General features: G+C 34.8%; 1 protein-coding gene across 1 annotated transcript in view; it reads left to right on the forward strand.

The window, feature by feature from the left end:
• The first annotated feature begins 13,809 nt into the window (after positions 1 to 13,809).
• Positions 13,810 to 24,233, forward strand: part of LOC138322026 (cubilin-like) — a 157,923-nt gene continuing 147,499 nt past the window's right edge. The window contains exons 1-5 of the mRNA XM_069266083.1: positions 13,810 to 13,821; positions 16,524 to 16,695; positions 21,842 to 22,069; positions 22,925 to 23,052; positions 23,349 to 23,535. Coding sequence (XP_069122184.1) covers positions 13,810 to 13,821; positions 16,524 to 16,695; positions 21,842 to 22,069; positions 22,925 to 23,052; positions 23,349 to 23,535 — 727 coding nt within the window. The remainder of the gene's footprint in view (positions 13,822 to 16,523; positions 16,696 to 21,841; positions 22,070 to 22,924; positions 23,053 to 23,348; positions 23,536 to 24,233) is intronic.

Raw genomic sequence — 24,233 nt, forward strand, 5'->3', positions numbered from 1 at the left:
TATTGTAGTTAGAGAGCCCATGGGTGTCTGTCATAACATATTGTAGTTACAGAGCCCATGGGTGTATGTCATAACATATTGTACTTACAGAGCGCATGGGTGTATGTCATAACATATTGTAGATACAGAACCCATGGCTGTCTGTCTTAACATATTATATTGTAGATACAGAACCCATTGGTGTATGTCATAACATATTGTAGTTACAGAGCCCATGGTGTGTCCGGCATAATATATTGTAGATACAGAACCCATGGCTGTCTGTCTTAACATATTAATATATTGTAGATACAGAACCCATGGGTGTGCATAACATATTGTATACAGACCCATGGTGTTGTCATAACATATTGTAGATACAGAACCCATGGGTGTATGTCATAACATATTGTAGATACAGAGCCCATGGGTGTATGTCATAACATATTGTAGATACAGAACCCATGGGTGTCTGTCATAACATATTGTAGATACAGAGCCCATGGGTGTATGTCATAACATATTGTAGATACAGAGCCCATGGGGTGTATGTCATAACATATTGTAGATACAGAACCCATGGGATGTATGTCATAAACATATTGTAGATACAGAACCCATGGTGTGTATGTCATCATAACATATTGTAGATACAGAGCCCATGGGTGTATGTCATAATATATTGTAGATACAGAGCCCATTGGTGTATGTCATAACATATTGTAGTTACAGAGCCTATGGGTGTGTATGTCATAATATATTGTAGATACAGAGCCCATGGGTGTATGTCATAACATATTGTAGTTACAGAGTCTATGGGTGTATGTCATAACATATTGTAGTTACAGAGCCCATGGTGTATGTCATAACATATTGTAGATACAGAACCCATGGGTGTATGTCATAACATATTATTGTAGATACAGAGCCCATTGGTGTATGTCATAACATATTGTAGTTACAGAGTCTATGGGTGTATGTCATAAATATATTGTAGATACAGAGCCCATGGGTGTGTATGTCATAACATATTGTAGTTACACCTATGGGTGTATGTCATAATATATTGTAGATACAGAGCCCATTGGTGTATGTCATAACATAGTGTAGTTACAGAGTCTATGGTGTGTATGTCATAATATATTGTAGATACAGAGCCCATGGGTGTATGTCATAACATATTGTAGATACAGAACCCATGGGTGTATGTCATAATATATTGTAGATACAGAGCCCATGGGTGTCTGTCATAACATATTGTAGTTACAAAGCCCATGGGTGTATGTCATAACATATTGTAGATGCGAACCCATGGGTGATGTCATAACATATTGTAGTAAGCCATGGTGTCTCATAACATATTGTAGTTACACAGTGCCCATGTGGTGTATGTCATAACATATTGTAGTTACAGAACCCATGGGTGTATGTCATAACATATTGTAGTTACAGAGCCCATGGGTGTATGTCATAACATATTGTAGATACAGAGCCCATGGGTGTATGTCATAACATATTTGTAGTATGATAACAGAACCCATGGGTGTATGTCATAACATATTGTAGTTACAAACCCATGGGTGTCTGTCATAACATATTGTAGATTACAGAACCCCATGGGTGTATGTCATAACATATTGTAGATACAGAGCCCATGGGTGTATGTCATAACATATTGTAGATACAGAACCCATGGGTGTCTGTCATAACATATTGTAGATACAGAGCCCATGGGTGTATGTCATAACATATTGTAGATACAGAACCCATGGGTGTATGTCATAACATATTGTAGTTACAGAGCCCATGGGTGTATGTCATAACATATTGTAGATACAGAACCCATGGGTGTATGTCATAACATATTGTAGATACAGAGCCCATGGGTGTATGTCATAACATATTGTAGATACAGAGCCCCATGGTGTATGTCATAACATATTGTAGATACAGAAATGGGTGTCTGTCATAACATATTGTAGATACAGAACCCATGGATGTATGTCATAACATATTGTAGATACAGAACCCATGGGTGTATGTCATAACATATTGTAGATACAGAACCCATGGGTGTCTGTCATAATATATTGTAGATACAGAACCCATGGGTGTCTGTCATAACATATTGTAGATACAGAGCCCATGGGTGTCTGTCATAACATATTGTAGATACAGAGACCTATGGGTGTATGTCATAACATATTGTAGATACAGAACCCATGGGTGTCTGTCATAATATATTGTATTTACAGAACCCATGGGTGTATGTCATAACATATTGTAGATACAGAACCCATGGGTGTCTGTCATAATATATTGTATTTACAGAACCCATGGGTGTATGTCATAACATATTGTAGATACAGAACCCATGGGTGTATGTCATAACATATTGTACTTACAGAACCCATGGGTGTATGTCATAATATATTGTAGATACAGAACCCATGGGTGTCTGTCATAATATATTGTAGTTACAGAACCCATGGGTGTCTGTCATAACATATTGTAGATACAGAACCCATGGGTGTCTGTCATAATATATTGTAGTTACAGAACCCATGGGTGTATGTCATAACATATTGTAGATACAGAACCCATGGGTGTCTGTCATAACATATTGTAGATACAGAACCCATGGGTGTATGTCATAACATATTGTAGATACAGAACCCATGGGTGTCTGTCATAACATATTGTAGATACAGAACCCATGGGTGTCTGTCATAACATATTGTAGATACAGAACCCATGGGTGTATGTCATAACATATTGTAGATACAGAACCCATGGTGTCTGTCATAACATATTGTAGATACAGAACCCATGGATGTATGTCATAACATATTGTAGATACAGAACCCATGGGTGTCTGTCATAACATATTGTAGTTACAGAACCCATGGGTGTATGTCATAACATATTGTAGATACAGAACCCATGGGTGTCTGTCATAACATATTGTAGATACAGAACCCATGGGTGTCTGTCATAACATATTGTAGTTACAGAACCCATGGGTGTCTGTCATAACATATTGTAGATACAGAACCCATGGGTGTATGTCATAACATATTGTAGATACAGAACCCATGGGTGTATGTCATAACATATTGTAGATACAGAACCCATGGGTGTCTGTCATAACATATTGTAGATACAGAACCCATGGGTGTATGTCATAACATATTGTAGATACAGAACCCATGGGTGTATGTCATAACATATTGTAGATACAGAACCCATGGGTGTCTGTCATAACATATTGTAGATACAGAACCCATGGGTGTCTGTCATAACATATTGTAGATACAGAACCCATGGGTGTCTGTCATAACATATTGTAGATACAGAACCCATGGGTGTATGTCATAACATATTGTAGATACAGAACCCATGGGTGTATGTCATAACATATTGTAGATACAGAACCCATGGGTGTATGTCATAACATATTGTAGATACAGAACCCATGGGTGTATGTCATAATATATTGTAGATACAGAACCCATGGGTGTCTGTCATAACATATTGTAGATACAGAACCCATGGGTGTATGTCATAACATATTGTAGATACAGAGCCCATGGATGTATGTCATAACATATTGTAGATACAGAGCCCATGGGTGTCTGTCATAACATATTGTAGATACAGAACCCATGGGGTGTATGTCATAACATATTGTAGATACAGAGCCCATGGGTGTATGTCATAACATATTCTAGATACAGAGCCCATGGGTGTAATGTCATAACATATTGTAGATACAGAGCCCATGGGTGTATGTCTATAACATATTGTAGATACAGAGCCCATGGGTGTATGTCATAACATATTGTAGATACAGAGCCCATGGGTGTCTGTCATAACATATTGTAGATACAGAGCCCATGGGTGTATGTCATAACATATTGTAGATACAGAGCCCATGGGTGTATGTCATAACATATTGTAGATACAGAACCCATGGATGTATGTCTATAACATATTGTAGATACAGAGCCCATGGGTGTCTGTCATAATATATTGTATTTACAGAGCCCATGGGTGTATGTCATAAGATATTGTGTCATAAGATATTGTAGATACAGAACCCATGGATGTATGTCATATCATATTGTAGATACAGATACAGAACCCAACCCATGGGTGTCTGTCTTAACATATTGTAGAGACAGAGCCTATGGGGTTCTCCCATTTCGCTCGGCGATTATATTGTTACGGGAATAGTCGATGGCGTAGTAACGTGGGATCATGACCCCACTTTTGGTGGGAACATATGAATGACTCGATTCCAATCAGCTGCTCTATCGAAATCGTTGACAATGACCGGAGAAAAAAAATATGGGTATTATCATAAAAAAATATGCAACTGCAGCGAGAATAAATAATATTCATATACGTGAAAAACTGTAAATATAAGGAATATATTTTTATTTTGTTGAGGTTTTGTTGAGGGTATATTGATAATGGAGCTTGTGTAAATTATTTAACCCCGGCGAAGCCGGGTTACATAAAATTTACACGGGCTCCATTATCATAATCTATTCCTTAATTAGGGACCCTGAGAAATTTCCCAGCTTTGTGTGTTTAGTAATTAAAACTAACACTAATGCTAATGATCTGTTATCAGGAAAATTATTTTGCCTTTTTTCAGCTGCTAACACAGAATGAATGTAGCAGTAACCCATGTAGAAACGGAGGGACATGTATTGACAGATACAACGCTTTCTCGTGCCGTTGTCTACCTGCTTGGACGGTGAGTTTCTCTATTAATATAGTATGTCAATATGTGCTTCCTACGTACTGACATCATGATAATTCAGAGATACATATGATAGCTGACATTTTACAGTTAAAATATTATCTGATGAAAATAAACACTGATTTTCATACAATATTGATATACATTTACTGATATTTGCTGAAATAATGGCATAACAGGTCTTAATTTTGAATTAAGGTGAGATCTTGAAGAAATACATCTTTATGTGATTTATTTTAAGAATAAACCTGCATTGAAATATTGATTATGCCTAAATAAGCTGATGTTACTTTAGGGAGAGACATGTGATGAAGATGTAAATGAATGTTCTGAGTATACTGGAACAGATCGAGGTTGTCAGAATGGGGCTACTTGTGTCAACACAAGAGGAGGTTTTACGTAAGTTTATTTGAATGTTTCTTGTCTTTCAATAATAAAGGTCTTGATTATGATGGACAGGAACCAATACATATATGTTTTATTGGATGTTTTAACAGTAAGCTGTGAAAAACCTATCAATATCGGCCACACACCTTTGTCAAAGGAATACATTCTTATTAAGGTCTTCTACGTATTGTCTTATATTTCAATTTTCGCTAAAGTTGGACTCAATGAAACTACTTAAAAAATCCGGTTTCATTTGCTCATGAACATGGGTATGAACTTAGGTATCTTAACATCGGTTTTTGCACAAGAAAATATTTTATCAAGCCCTACTTTTGCCTAAGAAGGCGTATGCCTACATGTAGCGTCCTACTAGGCCCAGGCATAGATCTAAAAAAGCGGTGGTTTAAAAAAAAGTGCAAATATTACGGATAGATTTCTACAATTTAAAAACCATTTTTATGAACGCTCGTTTTACTGACTCTTGTGTATCGTTCGAATCAGCAACATTGCGTACCGAAGAAAAATAAAATGTACCATGTCCCTGTGTGACGTGTGGCGAAACTACGTTAGAACGTCTCTGTTACAAACAAATGATGAAGCATAGACGGCGATAAGAAATACTACATTAAAGCCAAGGAGTGTTAATTTACCTTTAATCAGTTGTTGAACTTGTATCAAGGCTAAAGGCTAAATAAACCACTAGAACCTTTCCGTTCCCATCACGTTACGCGTTACGATGACACCTCATTTTGAATCGAAGCGGGAGACATTATCCTTCCGCATCTTCGCTGGACCATTTTTGCAATCACCTTTCAATCTATTGTAAATGTTTTATGTTTCATTTGGATTACATTGATAAAAAAGTTGTTCCTAAATAAATGTATGACAAATTGTAAAATTTGCGCTATTTATTTTTAATTAGTTGTATTCTACTGACGCACTTTTTTCTTGCGTCTCTCGATGTAGACTTGCTCAAGCATAGAAACTCGCATTTTTTAACAAAAAGATTGAATTGAAATATAAGGATTGAATCTTGCTTTGGTCGATTTCATGGCGTGATGAATTGAGTTGTTCTTCAAACAAATTCAATATGAACTGCTTCATTCAATTTGTTTCAAGAGCAACTCAATTCATCACCCTATGAAATCGACCAAAGCAAGATTCAACACTTAAATGTACGTTTGTGTTGTTATGCAGTATTATATATTGTCTTACAATGTATGTATGTCTGTGGTGTTATTCAGTATTATTTAATGTCTAATGTACGTTTGTAGTCTTATTCAGTAATGTGTATTGTCTAATGTAAGTTTGTGTTGTGAGTCAGTATTGTGTATTGTCTAATGTACGTCTGTGGTGTTGTTCAGTAATGTGTATTGTCTAATGTACGTCTGTGGTGTTATTCAGTAATGTGTATTGTCTAATGTACGTCTATGGTGTTATTCAGTATTATGTATTGTCTAATGTACGTCTGTGGTGTTATTCAGTATTGTGTATTGTCTAATGTATGTCTGTGGTGTTATTCAGTATTATGTATTGTCTAATGTACGTCTGTGGTGTTATTCAGTATTGTGTATTGTCTAATGTACGTCTGTGGTGTTATTCAGTATTATGTATTGTCTAATGTACGTCTGTGGTGTTATTCAGTATTGTGTATTGTCTAATGTACGTCTGTGGTGTTATTCAGTATTATGTATTGTCTAATGTACGTCTGTGGTGTTATTCAGTATTGTGTATTGTCTAATGTACGTCTGTGGTGTTATTCATTAATGTGTATTGTCTAATGTACGTCTTTGGTGTTATTCATTATTATGTACGAAGGATGTTCCGAAATTAATGTTACTTGCGCAATATCTCGTGGAAATCGTGCTAAATGGGCTTAAAACTACCTCGTGGCGATAGCGTGATATCTGGAGCGTGATATAGGTAAATATCTCGCTCACAATTACGCTGACCTTGGTGCTGTGTACATTGTTTTGTAGCGCACTCTTTACACTCTATATAAATATGGTTGGCAAGAGAGTTGAAAACGTAATTGAAATAGGGCCTATATCAAAGGTAGGTCTCTACTTGGCGTAAAGCCGGTGGATATTCATCGTGAGGTGTGTGATATATATGGGAAGGGTCCAATGTCATATATGACTATTTGTAGGTGGGTTGTTCGATTTAAGTCGGGACACCAGCAGCTTAAAGATGCTGCCCGCACAGGTCGCCCTGCAACAACAACAACAAAGCATAACATTGAACTAATTCGGCACATCCTTGAAAAAGATGCAAGGTACACTGTCCGGCAGTTAGCTAAAATGACAGGCTTGTCTTTAGCACGTATTCATTGTATTTTAAAGAAACATCTTAAGCTGGGCAAGAGCAATGCCAGGTGGGTACCTCATTTACTAACTGACAACCAAAAGAGGTCCCGGGTTGACAAGGCTAAATCCTTATTGAAGAAATACCCAAAGTACAGCAAAAAGGCTTTTAATAATTTGGTCACAGGTGATGAAACATGGGTGTATTTTTTCGAACCCAAAAGAAAATGTTCTAATCGAATCTGGGCAAACAAAACGCCAGGCACCCTAGCATTGCTAAAAGAATACGCACCGTGAGGAAGGTTTTGTATGTCGTATTCTTTGATAACAAGGATCCAAATATTCAAATCCCTGTTCCAAAAGGCAAAACTGCCACAGCGAAGTATTATAGAGACGTTGTACTTCGAAAACTTATGAAAGTCTACAAACACCGCCGCCCTCAGACAGGTCTGAAGTACCTCAGGCTCTTACATGATAATGTGCCAGCACACATGGCGCGCATTTTAAGGCAGAAAGTTTTTGAAGGCAGAAAAGGTCACTGTCCTCCCCCACCTTGCATAATCACCAGACTTGGCCCCCTGTGACTTTTTCTTGTTCCCCAAACTAAAATTTCACCTGTCTGGAACAAAATATAAATCAAGAAATGCCCTTGGCTCTGCCATTTACCAGTATCTTATGAGTATACCAATTCAAGAGTACGAAAACTGTTTCCAAAAGTGGATCGATCGGTTGAAACGATGCATAAATGCAGAGTGGGAGTACATCGAGGGACAGGGCAAAGTAAAATGATCAGAATTACTTCTATCAAAGAGAAATCACCAAAGAAACAATAACTTTGGAACACCCCTCGTATTGTCTAATGTACGTCTATGGTGTTACTAAGTATCATGTATTGTCTAATGTACGTCAGTGGTGTTATTCAGTATTATGTATTGTCTAATGTATGTCTGTGGTGTTATTCATTAATGTGTATTGTCTAATGTACGTCTATGGTGTTATTCAGTATTATGTATTGTCTAATGTACGTCTGTGGTGTTATTCAGTATTATGTATTGTCTAATGTACGTCTGTGGTGTTATTCAGTATTATGTATTGTCTAATGTACGTCTGTGGTGTTATTCAGTATTATGTATTGTCTAATGTACGTCTGTGGTGTTATTCAGTATTATGTATTGTCTAATGTACGTCTGTGGTGTTATTCAGTATTGTGTATTGTCTAATGTACGTCTGTGGTGTTATTCAGTATTGTGTATTGTCTAATGTATGTCTGTGGTGTTATTCAGTATTATGTATTGTCTAATGTACGTCTGTGATGTGTTCAGTATTATGTATAGTCTAATGGTCTGTGGTGTTATTCAGTATTGTGTATTGTCTAATGTACGTCTGTGGTGTTATTTAGTATTGTGTATTGTCTAATGTACGTCTGTGGTGTTATTCAGTATTGTGTATTGTCTAATGTATGTCTGTGGTGTTATTCAGTATTGTGTATTGTCTAATGTACGTCTGTGGTGTTATTCAGTATTATGTATTGTCTAATGTACGTCTGTGGTGTTATTCATTAATGTGTATGGTCTAATGTATGTCTGTGGTGTGTTATTCAGTTTTATGTATTGTCTAATGTACGTCTGTGACGTTATTGTATATATTGTCTAATGAACGTATATGGTGTTATTCATTAATGTGTATTGTCTAATGTACGTCTATTGGTTTATTCAGTATATATTGTGTATTGTCTAATGTACGTCTGTGGTGTTATTCAGTAATGTGTATTGTCTAATGTACGTCTGTGGTGTTATTCAGTATTATGTATTGTCTAATGTACGTCTGTGGTGTTATTCAGTATTATGTATTGTCTAATGTACGTCTGTGGTGTTATTCAGTAATGTGTATTGTCTAATGTACGTCTGTGGTGTTATTCAGTATTATGTATTGTCTAATGTACGTCTGTGGTGTTATTCAGTACTTATGTATTGTCTAATGTACGTCTGTGGTGTTATTCAGTATTATGTATTGTCTAATGTTACGTCTGTGGCGTTATTCAGTATTGTGTATTGTCTAATGTAACGACTTTGTGGTGGTTGGTTCAGTATTATGTATTGTCTAATTTACGTCTATGGTGTTATTCAGTATTATGTATTGTCTAATGTACGTCTGTGGTGTTGTTCAGTAATGTGTTTTGTCTAATGTATGTCTGTGTGTAATTCATTGATGTGTATTTTCTAATGTACGTCTATGGTGTTATTCAGTATAGTGTATTGTCTAATGTACGTCTGTGGTGTATTTATATCAGTGTATTGTCTAATGTTTACGTCTGTGGTGTTATTCAGTATTATGTATTGTCTAATGTACGTCTGTGGTGTTATTCAGTATTATGTATTGTCTAATGTACGTCTGTGCGTTTATTCAGTATTGTATTGTCTAATGTATGTCTGTGATTCAGTTATTGTCTAATGTACGTTATGGTGTTATTCAGTATTATGTATTGTAATGTACGTCTGTGGTGTTATTCAGTATGTATGTATTGTCTAATGTACGTTGTGGTAGTTATTCCCAGTATGTGTATTGTCCTAAATGTACGTCTGTGGTGTTATTCAGTATTAGTGTATTGTCTAATGTACGTCTGTGGTGTTATTCAGTATGATGTGTATTGTCTAAATGTACGTCTGTGGTGTTATTCAGTAGTTGTATTGTCTAATGTACGTCTGTGGGGTTATTTGTATTGATGTGTATTGTCTAATGTACGTCTGTCGATGTTATTCAGTATTATGTATTGTCTAATGTACGTCTGTGGTGTTATTCATTAATGTGTATTGTCTAATGTACGTCTGTGGTGTTATTCAGTATTATGTATTGTCTAATGTACGTCTGTGGTGTTATTCAGTATATGTATTGTCTAATGTACGTCTGTGGTGTCAGTATTGTATATAATGTAATGTCTATCTGTACGTCTGTTATTCAGTATAATGTATTGTCTAATGTACGTCTGTGGTGTTATTCAGTATATGTGTATGGTTGTCTAATGTACGTCTGTGATGTTATTCATTAATGTGTATTGTCTAATGTATAGTCTGCTGTGGTGTTATTCAGTATTATGTATTGTCTAATGTACGTCTGTGGTGGTTATTTAGTATAATGTATTGTCTAATGTACGTCTATTGTGTTATTCAGTATTGTGCATTGTCTAATGTACGTCTGTGGTGTTATTCAGTATTTTTTATTGTCTAATGTACTGTCTGTGGGTGTTATTCGAGTTATTATGTTATTGTCTAATGTTATGGTCTGTGGTGTTATGTGTTATTCTTAGTATTGTGCTATTGTCTGTATTGTACGCGTACTGTGGTGTTATTTTTGTATTATGTATTGTCTAAATGTTACGTCTATTGTAGTTTATTTCAATGTATTGTGTATTGTCCTCATTGTACGTTCTGTGGTGTTATTCAGTATTAGTGTATTTGTCTAATGTAGTGTCTCGTGGGTGCTGTATTTCAGTATTAGTGTCTTGTCTAATGTACGTCTGTGGTGTTATTCATTATTTTGTTATTCTAATGTACGTCTGTGGTGTATTAACGTGTATTGTCTAATGTACTCTCAGGTGGAGTTATTTTCAGTATTGTGTATTGGTCTATTGTTTGCGTCTATGGTGCTTATTCAGTATTAGTGTATTCGTCTAACGTATGTGTCTGTGCTGGTGTAATCAGTAATGTGTATTTGTCTAATGTACGTTTGTGGTGTTATTCAGTATGATGTATTGCGTCTAATGTCACGTCTGTGTTGTTTGTTAATTGTATTGTCTAACGGCTGTGTGTAATTGTCTAATGTACGTCTGTTTGGTGTTTTTATTCCTGTATTATGTATTGTTCTAATGTACGTCTGTGGTGTTTGTATTAATGTGTATGTAATGATGTATTGTGTTATTGTATGTATGTAATGTGTGTGGATGTAGCAGCAATGTGTATTGCTCTAATGTTACGTCTGTTGGTGTTATTCAGTATGTTGTATTGTCTAATGTACAGTCTGTGATTGTTAATTCAGTAATGTGTATTGTCTTAATGTATCGTCTGTGGTGTTATTAAGCATAATGTGTATTGTCTAATGTACTGTCTGTGGTTGTTTATTCATATGATGGTATTTGTCTAATTGTACGTCACTGTGATGTTATTTCAAGCAATTGTGTATTGTCTCAATGTATGTCCGTCTGTGATGTTGTCGATTGCAATGTGTATTTGTACTAAATGTACTTGTCGGTGGTGTTGTATTCAGTATTTTTGTATTTGTCTATGTGTATGGTCTGTGATGTTATTAAGTAATTATGTATTGTCTAATGTACGTCTTGTGGTGTTATTCATTAATAGTATTGTCCAATGTACGTCCTGTGATGTTATGCAGTATTATCGTAACTTGTCTAATGTACGTCTGTGGTTGTTATTCCATTACCCATGTGTATTGTAACTAATGTAAGACTCGGTGGTGTTATTCTGTATTGTGTATTGTCTAATGTGTGTGCTGGTGTTTGTTATTCATTTTGGTTGTATTGTCTAATGTACGTCTGTGGTAGTTATTTGTATTAATGTGTGTATGTTCTAATGTACGGTGTCTTATGGGGTTATTTCTGTATCTATGTACTTGTCTATTCTAATGTATGTTTGTGGTGATATTCAGTATTGTGTCTTGTGTCTAATGTACTTCTTGTGCGGTGTTATTCGAGTATTGTGTATTGTCTATTTTAGTGTCTATGTGGGTGTTATTCAGTATGATTGTATTGTGTCTAATGTACGTCTGTGGAGTTTATTAGTCTTGTGTAAGTTCTGTGGCGTTATTCAGTGGTGTGTATTCAGTATAATACATTGTACGTATGTTGTGTGTGGCTGTTTGTATTAATGTGCATTGTCTAATGTAGTCTCTGTGGCGTCTATTCGAGCTATTATGTATTGTCTAATGTATGGTTTGTGGTGTATGTCCAGTATTGTATGTATTGTCTAATTGTAAGTCTGTGGGATGTTATTTAGTATCTATGTATTGTTTCATGCACGTCTATGTATAGTTTTTCGCTTAATGTGCGTTCAGTTTCATGTTCATATGTTTGCGTAATCGTCAGTACTATGTATTGTCATTAGTACGTTCTGTAGGTGTTATTCAGTAGTTGAGTGTATTGGTCTGAATGTATGTCTATGTGTGATTATTCAGTATTATGTATTGTCTAATGTGTGTTTTGTGGTGTTATTCAGTAATGTGTATTGTCTAATGTAGTCTGTGGCGCTATTCAGATCTTATGTAGTTGGTCTATGAGTGTTTGATGGTGTTATTCAGTAATGTGAATTGTTACTGGCCCCCCCCCCCCCCCCCCCCCCCCCACCCCCCCCCCCCCCCCCCCCCCCCCCCCCCCCCCCCCCCCGAATTTATATATACCCCCCTTTACGGGTCTGTGGCGTTATTCAGTATAGTGTCACTGATCTTAATGTAGTTTTGTGGGTGTATTTTTCGAGTATTATGTCCCCTTGTCTAACCTGCCTACGTCCCTGTGGCCGTCCCCGATTCATTAGTATATGTATTGTATGAATGTTCGTGTTGTTGGTGTTATACAGTATTATGTATTGTCTAATGTATGATCTGTCGGGTGTTATTAGTTGTGCTATTGTCTAATGTACTTACTGTGGGTGTTATTACACTACAGTATTATGATTGCTGATGTACGTTCGTGGTTAGTTCATGTAGTTGTGTATTGATCTAATGTACGTCTGTGGTGTTATTCGTTAGTAATCGTATATGGCTTACTGTACGTCTGTGGTGTTGTGTTCAGTTATTAATGTGTATTGTTTAATGTTTTGTCTTGGTGGCGGTATTCAGTATTATGTATTTTGTACATGTCACGTCTGTGATGTTATTCTTTAATGTGTATTGTCTAATGTACTTACTGTGGTGTTGTCAGTATTATTTGTATTGTTAAAGTAACGTCTGTGGGTGTTATTCAGTATAATGTATTGTCTATTGTACGTCTTGGTCGTTATTCAGTAATATGTATTGTCAATGTAGGTCTGTGTGTTATTCTAACTGTGTATCTGTCTAATGTACGGTCTGGGATGTTAATCCATTAACTGTGTAGTGTCTAATGTACGTTTGCTGGTTGTCTATTCTAGTATTGTGTATTGGTAATGTACATTTCTGTGGGTTATTTTCAAGTAATGTTTATTGTCTTAATGTACGGTTTGTGGCGGTATTCAGCGTTATTATGTATAGTCTAATGCTATCGGTATGTGGTGTTTGATATTAGTATAATGTATGGTCTAAGGCGTACCGTTCTGTGGTGTTATTTCCAGTATTATGTATTGTCTCTATTGTACGTCTATTGTGTTATTCACATTAATAGTGATAATGGTCTATATGGTACGTCTGTGGATGTTATTCAAGTATTATGTATTGTATAATGTTTACTTCTGTCTGGTGTTTTTTCCGTTATTATGACTATGCTCTTGTCTTATGTTCGTCGTATTTGTGTTTAATCATTATGTATGTATACGATGCTATTGTATCTCTATGTACGTGTGCGTAGGGTTCATTCCGTTATAATGTTTAGTTGTCTTTAAATGTTATGTGTCTTGTGCGTGTTATTCAGTATTATTGTATTGTCTAATAGATGAGATGAATGTTATCAGTATCAATACGGTCAAACTACCGTCAGTATATCGCTGTATCGAACTGTCGTGCACTGTTTACCATTAAAAACATCTGTGGTGTTGTCATTTAGTATTATGTATTGTCTAATGTACGTCGATTACATTATTCACAGTATTGTAGTTGTCTGAATGCTACGGCTGTGGTGTTAGATACAGTTTTTTTTATTGTCTACCACCAATGGATGCCTTTTTGGAATTCAGTATTATGTATTGTCTAATGTATGTCTTTGGTGGTTGTTCAGTAGATGTCCTAGTGTGCAAACTCCGCCATATGTATCGCTGTATCGTACATTTTGCAACTATTTAACATTACAAACAAACCCATATATGGAGTCGCGACATGACTGTTGCTTCACAATAATTTGCAAGGTAGTGCTCCACATTGCACAGATGTGTAATTTCGGTTACCCTGGCCGGAAAAGCTTAGGTGGAAGGATATGTTTTTTTCTGTCGTAGATTTACAGTTGTACTGCCTCGATTTCTATATCAAAGGATAGGGATTAGCTTGTGTTTGCCCACTATTTTGCCATATCCCATCACATTGCCTGGTATTGAATTGAGGCATAATATATATAAACGATACTTGTCCTTGCACTCGATATGTAAAGAACAAGGAATAGTATTATGTTATGTTTAAAAAAATGATTGCGTACTTATCATTTTAAAAGAGTATTGATTACTTTTCATCAATATAGAAAAACAAACCCTGTTTCGGTATATGTAAGAGCTGTTTTATTATGAAAAAGCACCCAGGAATATGCGTTCTTCTGTTTCCGTTCATGTATCGTTATACAATACATTCCAGGGGTTAGTGGTAGGGGTGGTTAGGGGAGGGGGTGGTTTAAGGTTGTGTTTAGGTGTGTGAACAACGGACAGGTCATTCCAGGAGAGATAGGTAATGTTAGTGGTAGGGGTGTTAGGGGAGGGGGTGGAGTAAGGTTGTGTTTAGGTGTGTGAACAACGGACAGGTCATTCCAGGAGAGATAGGTAATGTTAGTGGTAGGGGTGTGAGGGGAGGGGGTGGAGTAAGGTTGTGTTTAGGTGTGTGAACAACGGACAGGTCATTCCAGGAGAGATAGGTAATGTTAGTGGTAGGGGTGTTAGGGGAGGGGGTGGAGTAAGGTTGTGTTTAGGTGTGTGTGAACAACGGACAGGTCATTCCAGGAGAGAGATAGGTAATGTTAGTGGTAGGGGTGTTAGGGGAGGGGGTGGAGTTAAGGTTGTGTTTAGGTGTGTGAACAACGGACAGGTCATTCCAGGAGAGATAGGTAATGTTAGTGGTAGGGGTGTTAGGGGAGGGGGTGGAGTAAGGTTGTGTTTAGGTGTGTGAACAACGGACAGGTCATTCCAGGAGAGATAGGTAATGTTAGTGGTAGGGGTGTTAGGGGAGGGGGTGGAGTAAGGTTGTGTTTAGGTGTGTGAACAACGGACAGGTCATTCCAGGAGAGATAGGTAATGTTAGTGGTAGGGGTGTTAGGGGAGGGGGTGGAGTAAGGTTGTGTTTAGGTGTGTGAACAACGGACAGGTCATTCCAGGAGAGATAGGTAATGTTAGTGGTAGGGGTGTTAGGGGAGGGGGTGGAGTAAGGTTGTGTTTAGGTGTGTGAACAACGGACAGGTCATTCCAGGAGAGATAGGTAATGTTAGTGGTAGGGGTGTTAGGGGAGGGGGTGGAGTAAGGTTGTGTTTAGGTGTGTGAACAACGGACAGGTCATTCCAGGAGAGATAGGTAATGTTAGTGGTAGGGGTGTTAGGGGAGGGGGTGGAGTAAGGTTGTGTTTAGGTGTGTGAACAACGGACAGGTCATTCCAGGAGAGATAGGTAATGTTAGTGGTAGGGGGTGTTTAGGGGAGGGGGTGGAGTAAGGTTGTGTTTAGGTGTGTGAACAACGGACAGGTCATTCCAGGAGAGATAGGTAATGTTAGTGGTAGGGGTGTTAGGGGAGGGGGTGGAGTTAAGGTTGTGTTTAGGTGTGTGAACAACGGACAGGTCATTCCAGGAGAGATAGGTAATGTTAGTGGTAGGGGTGTTAGGGGAGGGGGTGGAGTAAGGTTGTGTTTAGGTGTGTGAACAACGGCAGGTCATTCCAGGAGAGATAGGTAATGTTAGTGGTAGGGGTGTTAGGGGGGGGGTGGAGTAAGGTTGTGTTTAGGTGTGTGAACAACGGACAGGTCATTCCAGGAGAGATAGGTAATGTTAGTGGTAGGGGTGTTAGGGGAGGGGGTGGGGTTAAGGTTGTGTTTAGGAGTGTGGACACCTGACATTGCCTTCTAGGACCGTTTGTAATATGGTTTGCAACTTCTGAAATACTACTTTTTCTTCGTATTAAATAGTAATGTGATATATATATACTAAATTTAGTAGCTTGGAAATAATGCAGATATTTATTGTAATTTAATGACTGTGTTTGCAGCCAAAGTACCACTGTATATGTGAGGATGGCTGGACAACTTCTGGATCTGATCCTGCTTGTAATACTGACGTTAATGAATGTGACACCAACCGCCCAGCTGTTTGCTCTGCCGACCCAGCTGTGCCCTGTATCAACGTTCCAGGCACCTTCTACTGCGGACAGTGTCCAACTGGTCAGTATTGTTTATAACCAATTTAACACTAATGACTTTATATATAATGAAGTTATTAAACAAGTTTACCACTGATGACTATATATATAATAAAGTTATTAAACAAGTTTACCACTGATGGCTATATATATAATAAAGTTATTAAACAAGTTTACCACTGGTGACTATATATATAATGAAGCTATTTTACAAGTTTACCACTGATGACTATATGTATAATGAAGTTATAAATCAAGTTTACCACTGGTGGCTATATATATAATAAAGTTATTAAACAACTTTACCACTGGTGACTATATGTATAATGAAGTTATTAAACAAGTTTACCACTGGTGACTATATATATAATGAAGCTATTTTACAAGTTTACCACTGGTGGCTATATATATAATAAAGTTATTAAACAAGTTTAACACTGATGACTATATATATAATGAAGTTATAAATCAAGTTTACCACTGATGACTATATATATAATAAAGTTATTAAACAAGTTTACCACTGGTGGCTATATACATAATGAAGTTATTTTACAAGTTTACCACTGGTGACTATATATATAATGAAGCTATTTTACAAGTTTACCACTGATGACTAGATATATAATAAAGTTATTAATCAAGTTTACCACTAATGACTATATATATAATAAAGTTATTAAACAAGTTTACCACTGATGACTATATATATAATAAAGTTATTAAACAAGTTTACCACTGATGACTATATATATATAATAAAGTTATTATACAAGTTTACCACTGGTGGCTATATGTATAATAAAGTTATTAAACAACTTTACCACTGGTGACTATATATAAAATGAAGTTATAAATCAAGTTTACCACTGGTGACTATATGTATAATGAAGTTATTAAACAACTTTACCACTGGTGACTATATATAAAATGAAGTTATAAATCAAGTTTACCACTGGTGACTATATGTATAATGAAGTTATTAATCAACTTTACCACTGATGACTATATATATAATAAAGCTATTAAATAAGTTTACCACTGATGGCTATATATATAATAAAGTTATGAAACAAGTTTACCACTGATGGCTATATATATAATAAAGTTATTAAACAAGTTTACCACTGATGACTATATATATAATGAAGTTATTAATCAAGTTTACCACTGATGGCTATATATATAATGAAGTTATTAAACAAGTTTACCACTGATGGCTATATATATAATGAAGTTATTAAACAAGTTTACCACTGATGACTATATATATAATGAAGTTATTAAACAAGTTTACCACTGATGGCTATATATATAATGAAGTTATTAAACAAGTTTACCACTGATGACTATATATATAATGAAGTTATTAATCAAGTTTACCACTGATGGCTATATATATATAATAAAGTTATTAAACAAGTTTACCACTGGTGGCTATATATATAATGAAGTTATTAAACAAGTTTACCACTGATGGCTATATATATATAATAAAGTTATTAAACAACTTTACCACTGATGACTATATATATAATGAAGCTATTAAACAAGTTTACAACTGATGACTATACTTATAATGAAGTTATTAAACAACTTTACCACTGATGACTATATGTATAATGAAGTTATTAAACAACTTTACCACTGATGACTATATATATAATAAAGTTATTAAACAAGTTTACCACTGATGACTATATATATAATAAAGTTATTAAACAAGTTTACCCACTGATGACTATATATATAATGAAGTTATTATACAAGTTTACCACTGATGGCTATATATATATTGAAGTTATTAATCAAGTTTACCACTGATGGCTATATATATAATGAAGTTAATAAACAAGTTTAACACTGATGACTATATATATAATGAAGTTATTAAACATGTTTACCACTGATGACTATATATATATAATAATGTTATTAAACAAGTTTACCACTGATGGCTATATATATAATGAATTTATTAACCAAGTTTACCACTGGTGACTATATATATAATAAAGTTATTAAACAACTTTACCACTGATGACTATATGTATAATGAAGTTATTAATCAAGTATACCACTGATGACTATATATATAATGAAGTTATTAAACAAGTTTACCACTGGTGGCTATATATATAATAAAGTTATTAATCAAGTTTACCACTGATGACTATATGTATAATGAAGTTATTAAACAAGTTTACCACTGGTGGCTATATATATAATAAAGTTATTAATCAAGTTTACCACTGATGGCTATATATATAATGAAGTTATTAAACAAGTTTACCACTGATGACTATATATATAATGAAGTTATTAAACAAGTTTACCACTGATGACTATATATATAATGAAGTTATTAAACAAGTTTACCACTGGTGGCTATATATATAATAAAGTTATTAAACAAGTTTACCACTGATGACTATATGTATAATGAAGTTATTAAACAAGTTTACCACTGATGGCTATATACATAATGAAGTTATTAAACAAGTTTACCACTGATTACTATATATATATAAGATTATAGAAGTTATTAAACAAGTTTACCACTGATGGCTATATATATAATAAAGTTATTAAACAAGTTTACCACTGATGGCTATATATATAATGAAGTTATTAATCAAGTTTACCACTGATGGCTATATATATAATAAAGTTATTAAACAAGTTTACCACTGATGGCTATATATATAATAAAGTTATTAAACAAGTTTACCACTGATGACTATATATATAATAAAGTTATTAAACAAGTTTACCACTGATGGCTATATATATAATAAAGTTATTAAACAAGTTTACCACTGATGGCTATATATATAATGAAGTTATTAAACAAGTTTACCACTGATGGCTATATACATAATAAAGTTATTAAACAAGTTTACCACTGATGGCTATATACATAATGAAGTTATTAAACAAGTTTACCACTGATGGCTATATATATAATGAAGTTATTAAACAAGTTTACCACTGGTGGCTATATATATAATGAAGTTATTAAACAAGTTTACCACTGATGGCTATATATATATAATAAAGTTATTAAACAAGTTTACCACTGGTGGCTATATATATAATAAAGTTATTAAACAAGTTTACCACTGATGGCTATATATATAATAAAGTTATTAAACAAGTTTACCACTGGTGGCTATATATATAATAAAGTTATTAAACAAGTTTACCACTGATGACTATATATATAATGAAGTTATTAAACAAGTTTACCACTGATGGCTATATATATAATGAAGTTATTAAAACAAGTTTACCACTGATGACTATATATATAATGAAGTTATAAATCAAGTTTACCACTGGTGGCTATATATATAATGAAGTTATTAAACAAGTTTACCACTGATGACTATATATATAATAAAGTTATTAAACAAGTTTACCACTGATGGCTATATATATAATGAAGTTATTAAACAAGTTTACCACTGATGACTATATATATAATAAAGTTATTAATCAAGTTTACTACTGATGGCTATATATATAATAAAGTTATTATACAAGTTTACCACTGATGGCTATATATATAATAAAGTTATTAAACAAGTTTACCACTGATGACTATATATATAATAAAGTTATTATACAAGTTTACCACTGGTGGCTATATATATAATGAAGTTATTATAACAAGTTTACCACTGATGACTATATATATAATAAAGTTATTAATCAAGTTTACTACTGATGACTATATATATAATTTATTATACAAGTTTACCACTGGTGGCTATATATATAATAAAGTTATTAAACAAGTTTACCACTGATGACTATATATATAATAAAGTTATTATACAAGTTTACCACTGATGGCTATATACATAATGAAGTTATTAAACAAGTTTACCACTGATTACTATATATATAATGAAGTTATAAATCAAGTTTACCACTGGTGACTATATGTATAATGAAGTTATTAAACAAGTTTACCACTGGTGGCTATATATATAATGAAGTTATTAAACAAGTTTACCACTGATGACTATATATATATATAATGAAGTTATTATACAAATTTACCACCGATGGCTATATAAAAAATGAAGTTATTAAACAAGTTTACCACTTACGGCTATATGAAGCTACAGTTGGAATGGCTTCACCTGTGCTAAACTTTGACTATATTCTGTTAAGCTACAGTGGGAATGACTTCACTTGTACTAAATTTTGACTATATTTTGTTAAGCTACAGTGGGAATGACTTCACTTGTACTAAACTCTGACTATATTTTGTTAGGCTACAGTGGGAACGGCTTCACTTGTACTAAACTTTGACTATATTTTGTTAGGCTACAGTGGGAATGACTTCACTTGTACTAAACTTTGACTATATTTTGTTAGGCTACAGTGGGAACGGCTTCACTTGTACTAAACTTTGACTATATTTTGTTAGGCTACAGTGGGAATGGCTTCACCTGTACTAAACTTTGACTATATTTTGTTAGGTTACAGTAGGAATGACTTCACTTGTACTAAACTTTGACTATATTTTGTTAGGCTACAGTGGGAATGGCTTCACCTGTACTAAACTTTGACTATATTTTGTTAGGCTACAGTGGGAATGGCTTCACCTGTACTAAACTTTGACTATATTTTGTTATGCTACAGTGGAAATGACTTCACTTGTACTAAACTTTGACTATATTTTGTTATGCTACAGTGGAAATGACTTCACTTGTACTAAACTTTGACTATATTTTGTTAGGCTACAGTGGGAATGGCTTCACCTGTACTAAACTTTGACTATATTTTGTTATGCTACAGTGGGAATGGCTTCACTTGTACTAAACTTTGACTATATTTTGTTAGGCTACAGTGGGAATGGCTTCACTTGTACTAAACTTTGACTATATTTTGTTAGGCTACAGTGGGAATGACTTCACCTGTACTAAATTTTGACTATATTTTGTTAGGCTACAGTGGGAATGGCTTCACTTGTACTAAACTTTGACTATATTTTGTTAGGCTACAGTGGGAATGACTTCACTTGTACTAAACTTTGACTATATTTTGTTAGGCTACAGTGGGAATGGCTTCACCTGTACTAAACTTTGACTATATTTTGTTAGGCTACAGTGGGAACGGCTTCACTTGTAATAATTTTGACTATATTTTGTTAGGCTACAGTGGGAACGGCTTCACTTGTGCTGATATCAATGAATGTGTAAACAACAATGGTGGCTGTTCTCTGTCTCCACGAGTCGACTGTATAAACACACGAGGATCTCGTACTTGTGGCCCATGTCCTTCCGGCTATGTAGGGAATGGCGAGTCATGTAACTGGGTTGGTGTCTGTAACAGCAATAACGGAGGGTGCCATCCTCAAGCTTCCTGTCAGGAAAGTCCAGGTAAAGTAGTGCGGAATCCGATGTTTTATTTTGTAAAGGGGTGAGGGGTTTATGATTTTTTCAAATAAATGTCCTTGACAGTCATTCTTGAACAAGTTCATGTAATAACTTGTAGAAACACTTTTCAATACCTTTTGATACAATTTGTATTTGTATAGGATTATATATACAAGTATCGATATTATATAGAATTGTATATACAACTATCGATACTGTACTGGGTTGTACATACAGCTATTGATATTGTACATGATTGTATATACAGCTATTGATATTGTACAGGATTGTATATACAGCTATCGATACTGTATAGGATTGTATAAACAGCTATCGATATTGTATATGATTATATATACAGATATCGATATTGTATAGGATTGTGTACACAGCTATTGATAATGTACTTGATTATATATACAGACATCGATATTGTATATGATTATATATACATATATCGATATTGTATATGATTGTATATACAGCTATCGATATTGTACAGGATTGTATATACAGCTATTGATACTGTATATGATTATATATACAGATATCGATATTGTATATGGTTATATATACAGCTATTGATACTGTACAGAATTATATACAGCTTTCGATATTGTATATGATTATATATACAGCTATCGATATTGCATAGGATTTTATATACAGCAATCGATATTGTACAGGCTTGTATATACAGCTATCGATATTGTACAGGATTGTATATACAGCTATCGATGTTGTACAGTATTGTATATACAACTATCGATACTGTACTGGATTGTATATACAGCTATCGATATTGTACATGATTATAAAAATACATTATTTTTTGTTGACATTAGATATCTTTTGTAGGAGTGCTCACCTGTACATGTCCTCCTGGCTATGTTGGTAATGGAATCGGCACCAATGGCTGTGTTTCGCAGGGTCCAGTAACAGGCCCATGTGGTAGTAATCCATGTAGGAATGGTGCCGCATGTCAGGTACATAGTAACAGGCTCTAGCCAACATAAATTGTCTGCTTCATATTCAAACTCAAAAGATTTGGTAGGAATAAAGTGAAATTGGAAACAATATAATTATAAAACTCAGGAGTCCGGAAGAACCATTTTGAGCCTTATCGTTTAGTAACAAATTTTGCATTCTACATTTTAGTTGAATATGTTAATGATATTGATCATTCTAAGTAATACACTAATCTGGAGGGTTGCCATGAATTGGAGGTTGATGTCTTGGATATTCCTTGCAAGGCTTAATATGATACTTTTCTTTGTGACAGACCAATGGAGATACATTTCTCTGTGTATGTATCCCTGGTTACGAGGGGAATCAGTGTGAAACCAACAGTAACGAATGTGCAAGTAACCCTTGTCAAAATGGTGGTACCTGTACGGATCAGGTTAACGGTTACTTATGTCAGTGCGATCCCGCCTACTCCGGAACTAACTGTCAGGATGAACAGCACGGTCAGTCTACATTTTATTTTGTCCATCATACGTCGTCCATCTTGTGTCGCCCGTTAACTTTTCCTTGTAGACACAATAGCTTGATTAATTATTCAGAGCTCAATGAAACATTGTATACAGAATTCATTAGACCTTTTGATTTAAAGAGCGGTATACAACTTAAAACGGTATATAACTGTGTGCTTCTTTCTATAAGTAAAATTATGAACTATAATGGAAATAAGAATTATCGGACAGAAATTGTCGGTGTTATTATTACTAGTGGACCTTGTGAACACAATAACATGAATAAATATTTACCGAATATAGTGAAACTTTGAAGGTTGTCTAATATCTGGGAAGAGTATTGACATGGGAATTGTCTGACAGTAACATACAGAGTTATAACCCTTTGTGATGATGAATTTGATTTATATTAACAACATAATAACTTGAGTAGACATCCACTAATGTTCATTCACGACAATACGACTGTGTGCTGACTTACATGATTATATAACGTATTGAAAGAATTTGAAAATGGAAATTGTTTGTCAGTAACTTTTACAGAAATGTTTTACGAAACAGGCATGATGACAGCTTTTTGTCATATGTCATGAACAGGCGACCGCCAAAGCCCATTGGCCTCTTGCATCATTATCTATCTAAATAGCTGTCTGTCTCCCACCACATCTGTTTCCCACCATGTCTGTCCCTCA

Source organism: Argopecten irradians, chromosome 4 (genome assembly GCF_041381155.1).
Source record: "Argopecten irradians isolate NY chromosome 4, Ai_NY, whole genome shotgun sequence".
NCBI classification, from domain to species: Eukaryota; Metazoa; Mollusca; class Bivalvia; order Pectinida; family Pectinidae; genus Argopecten; species Argopecten irradians.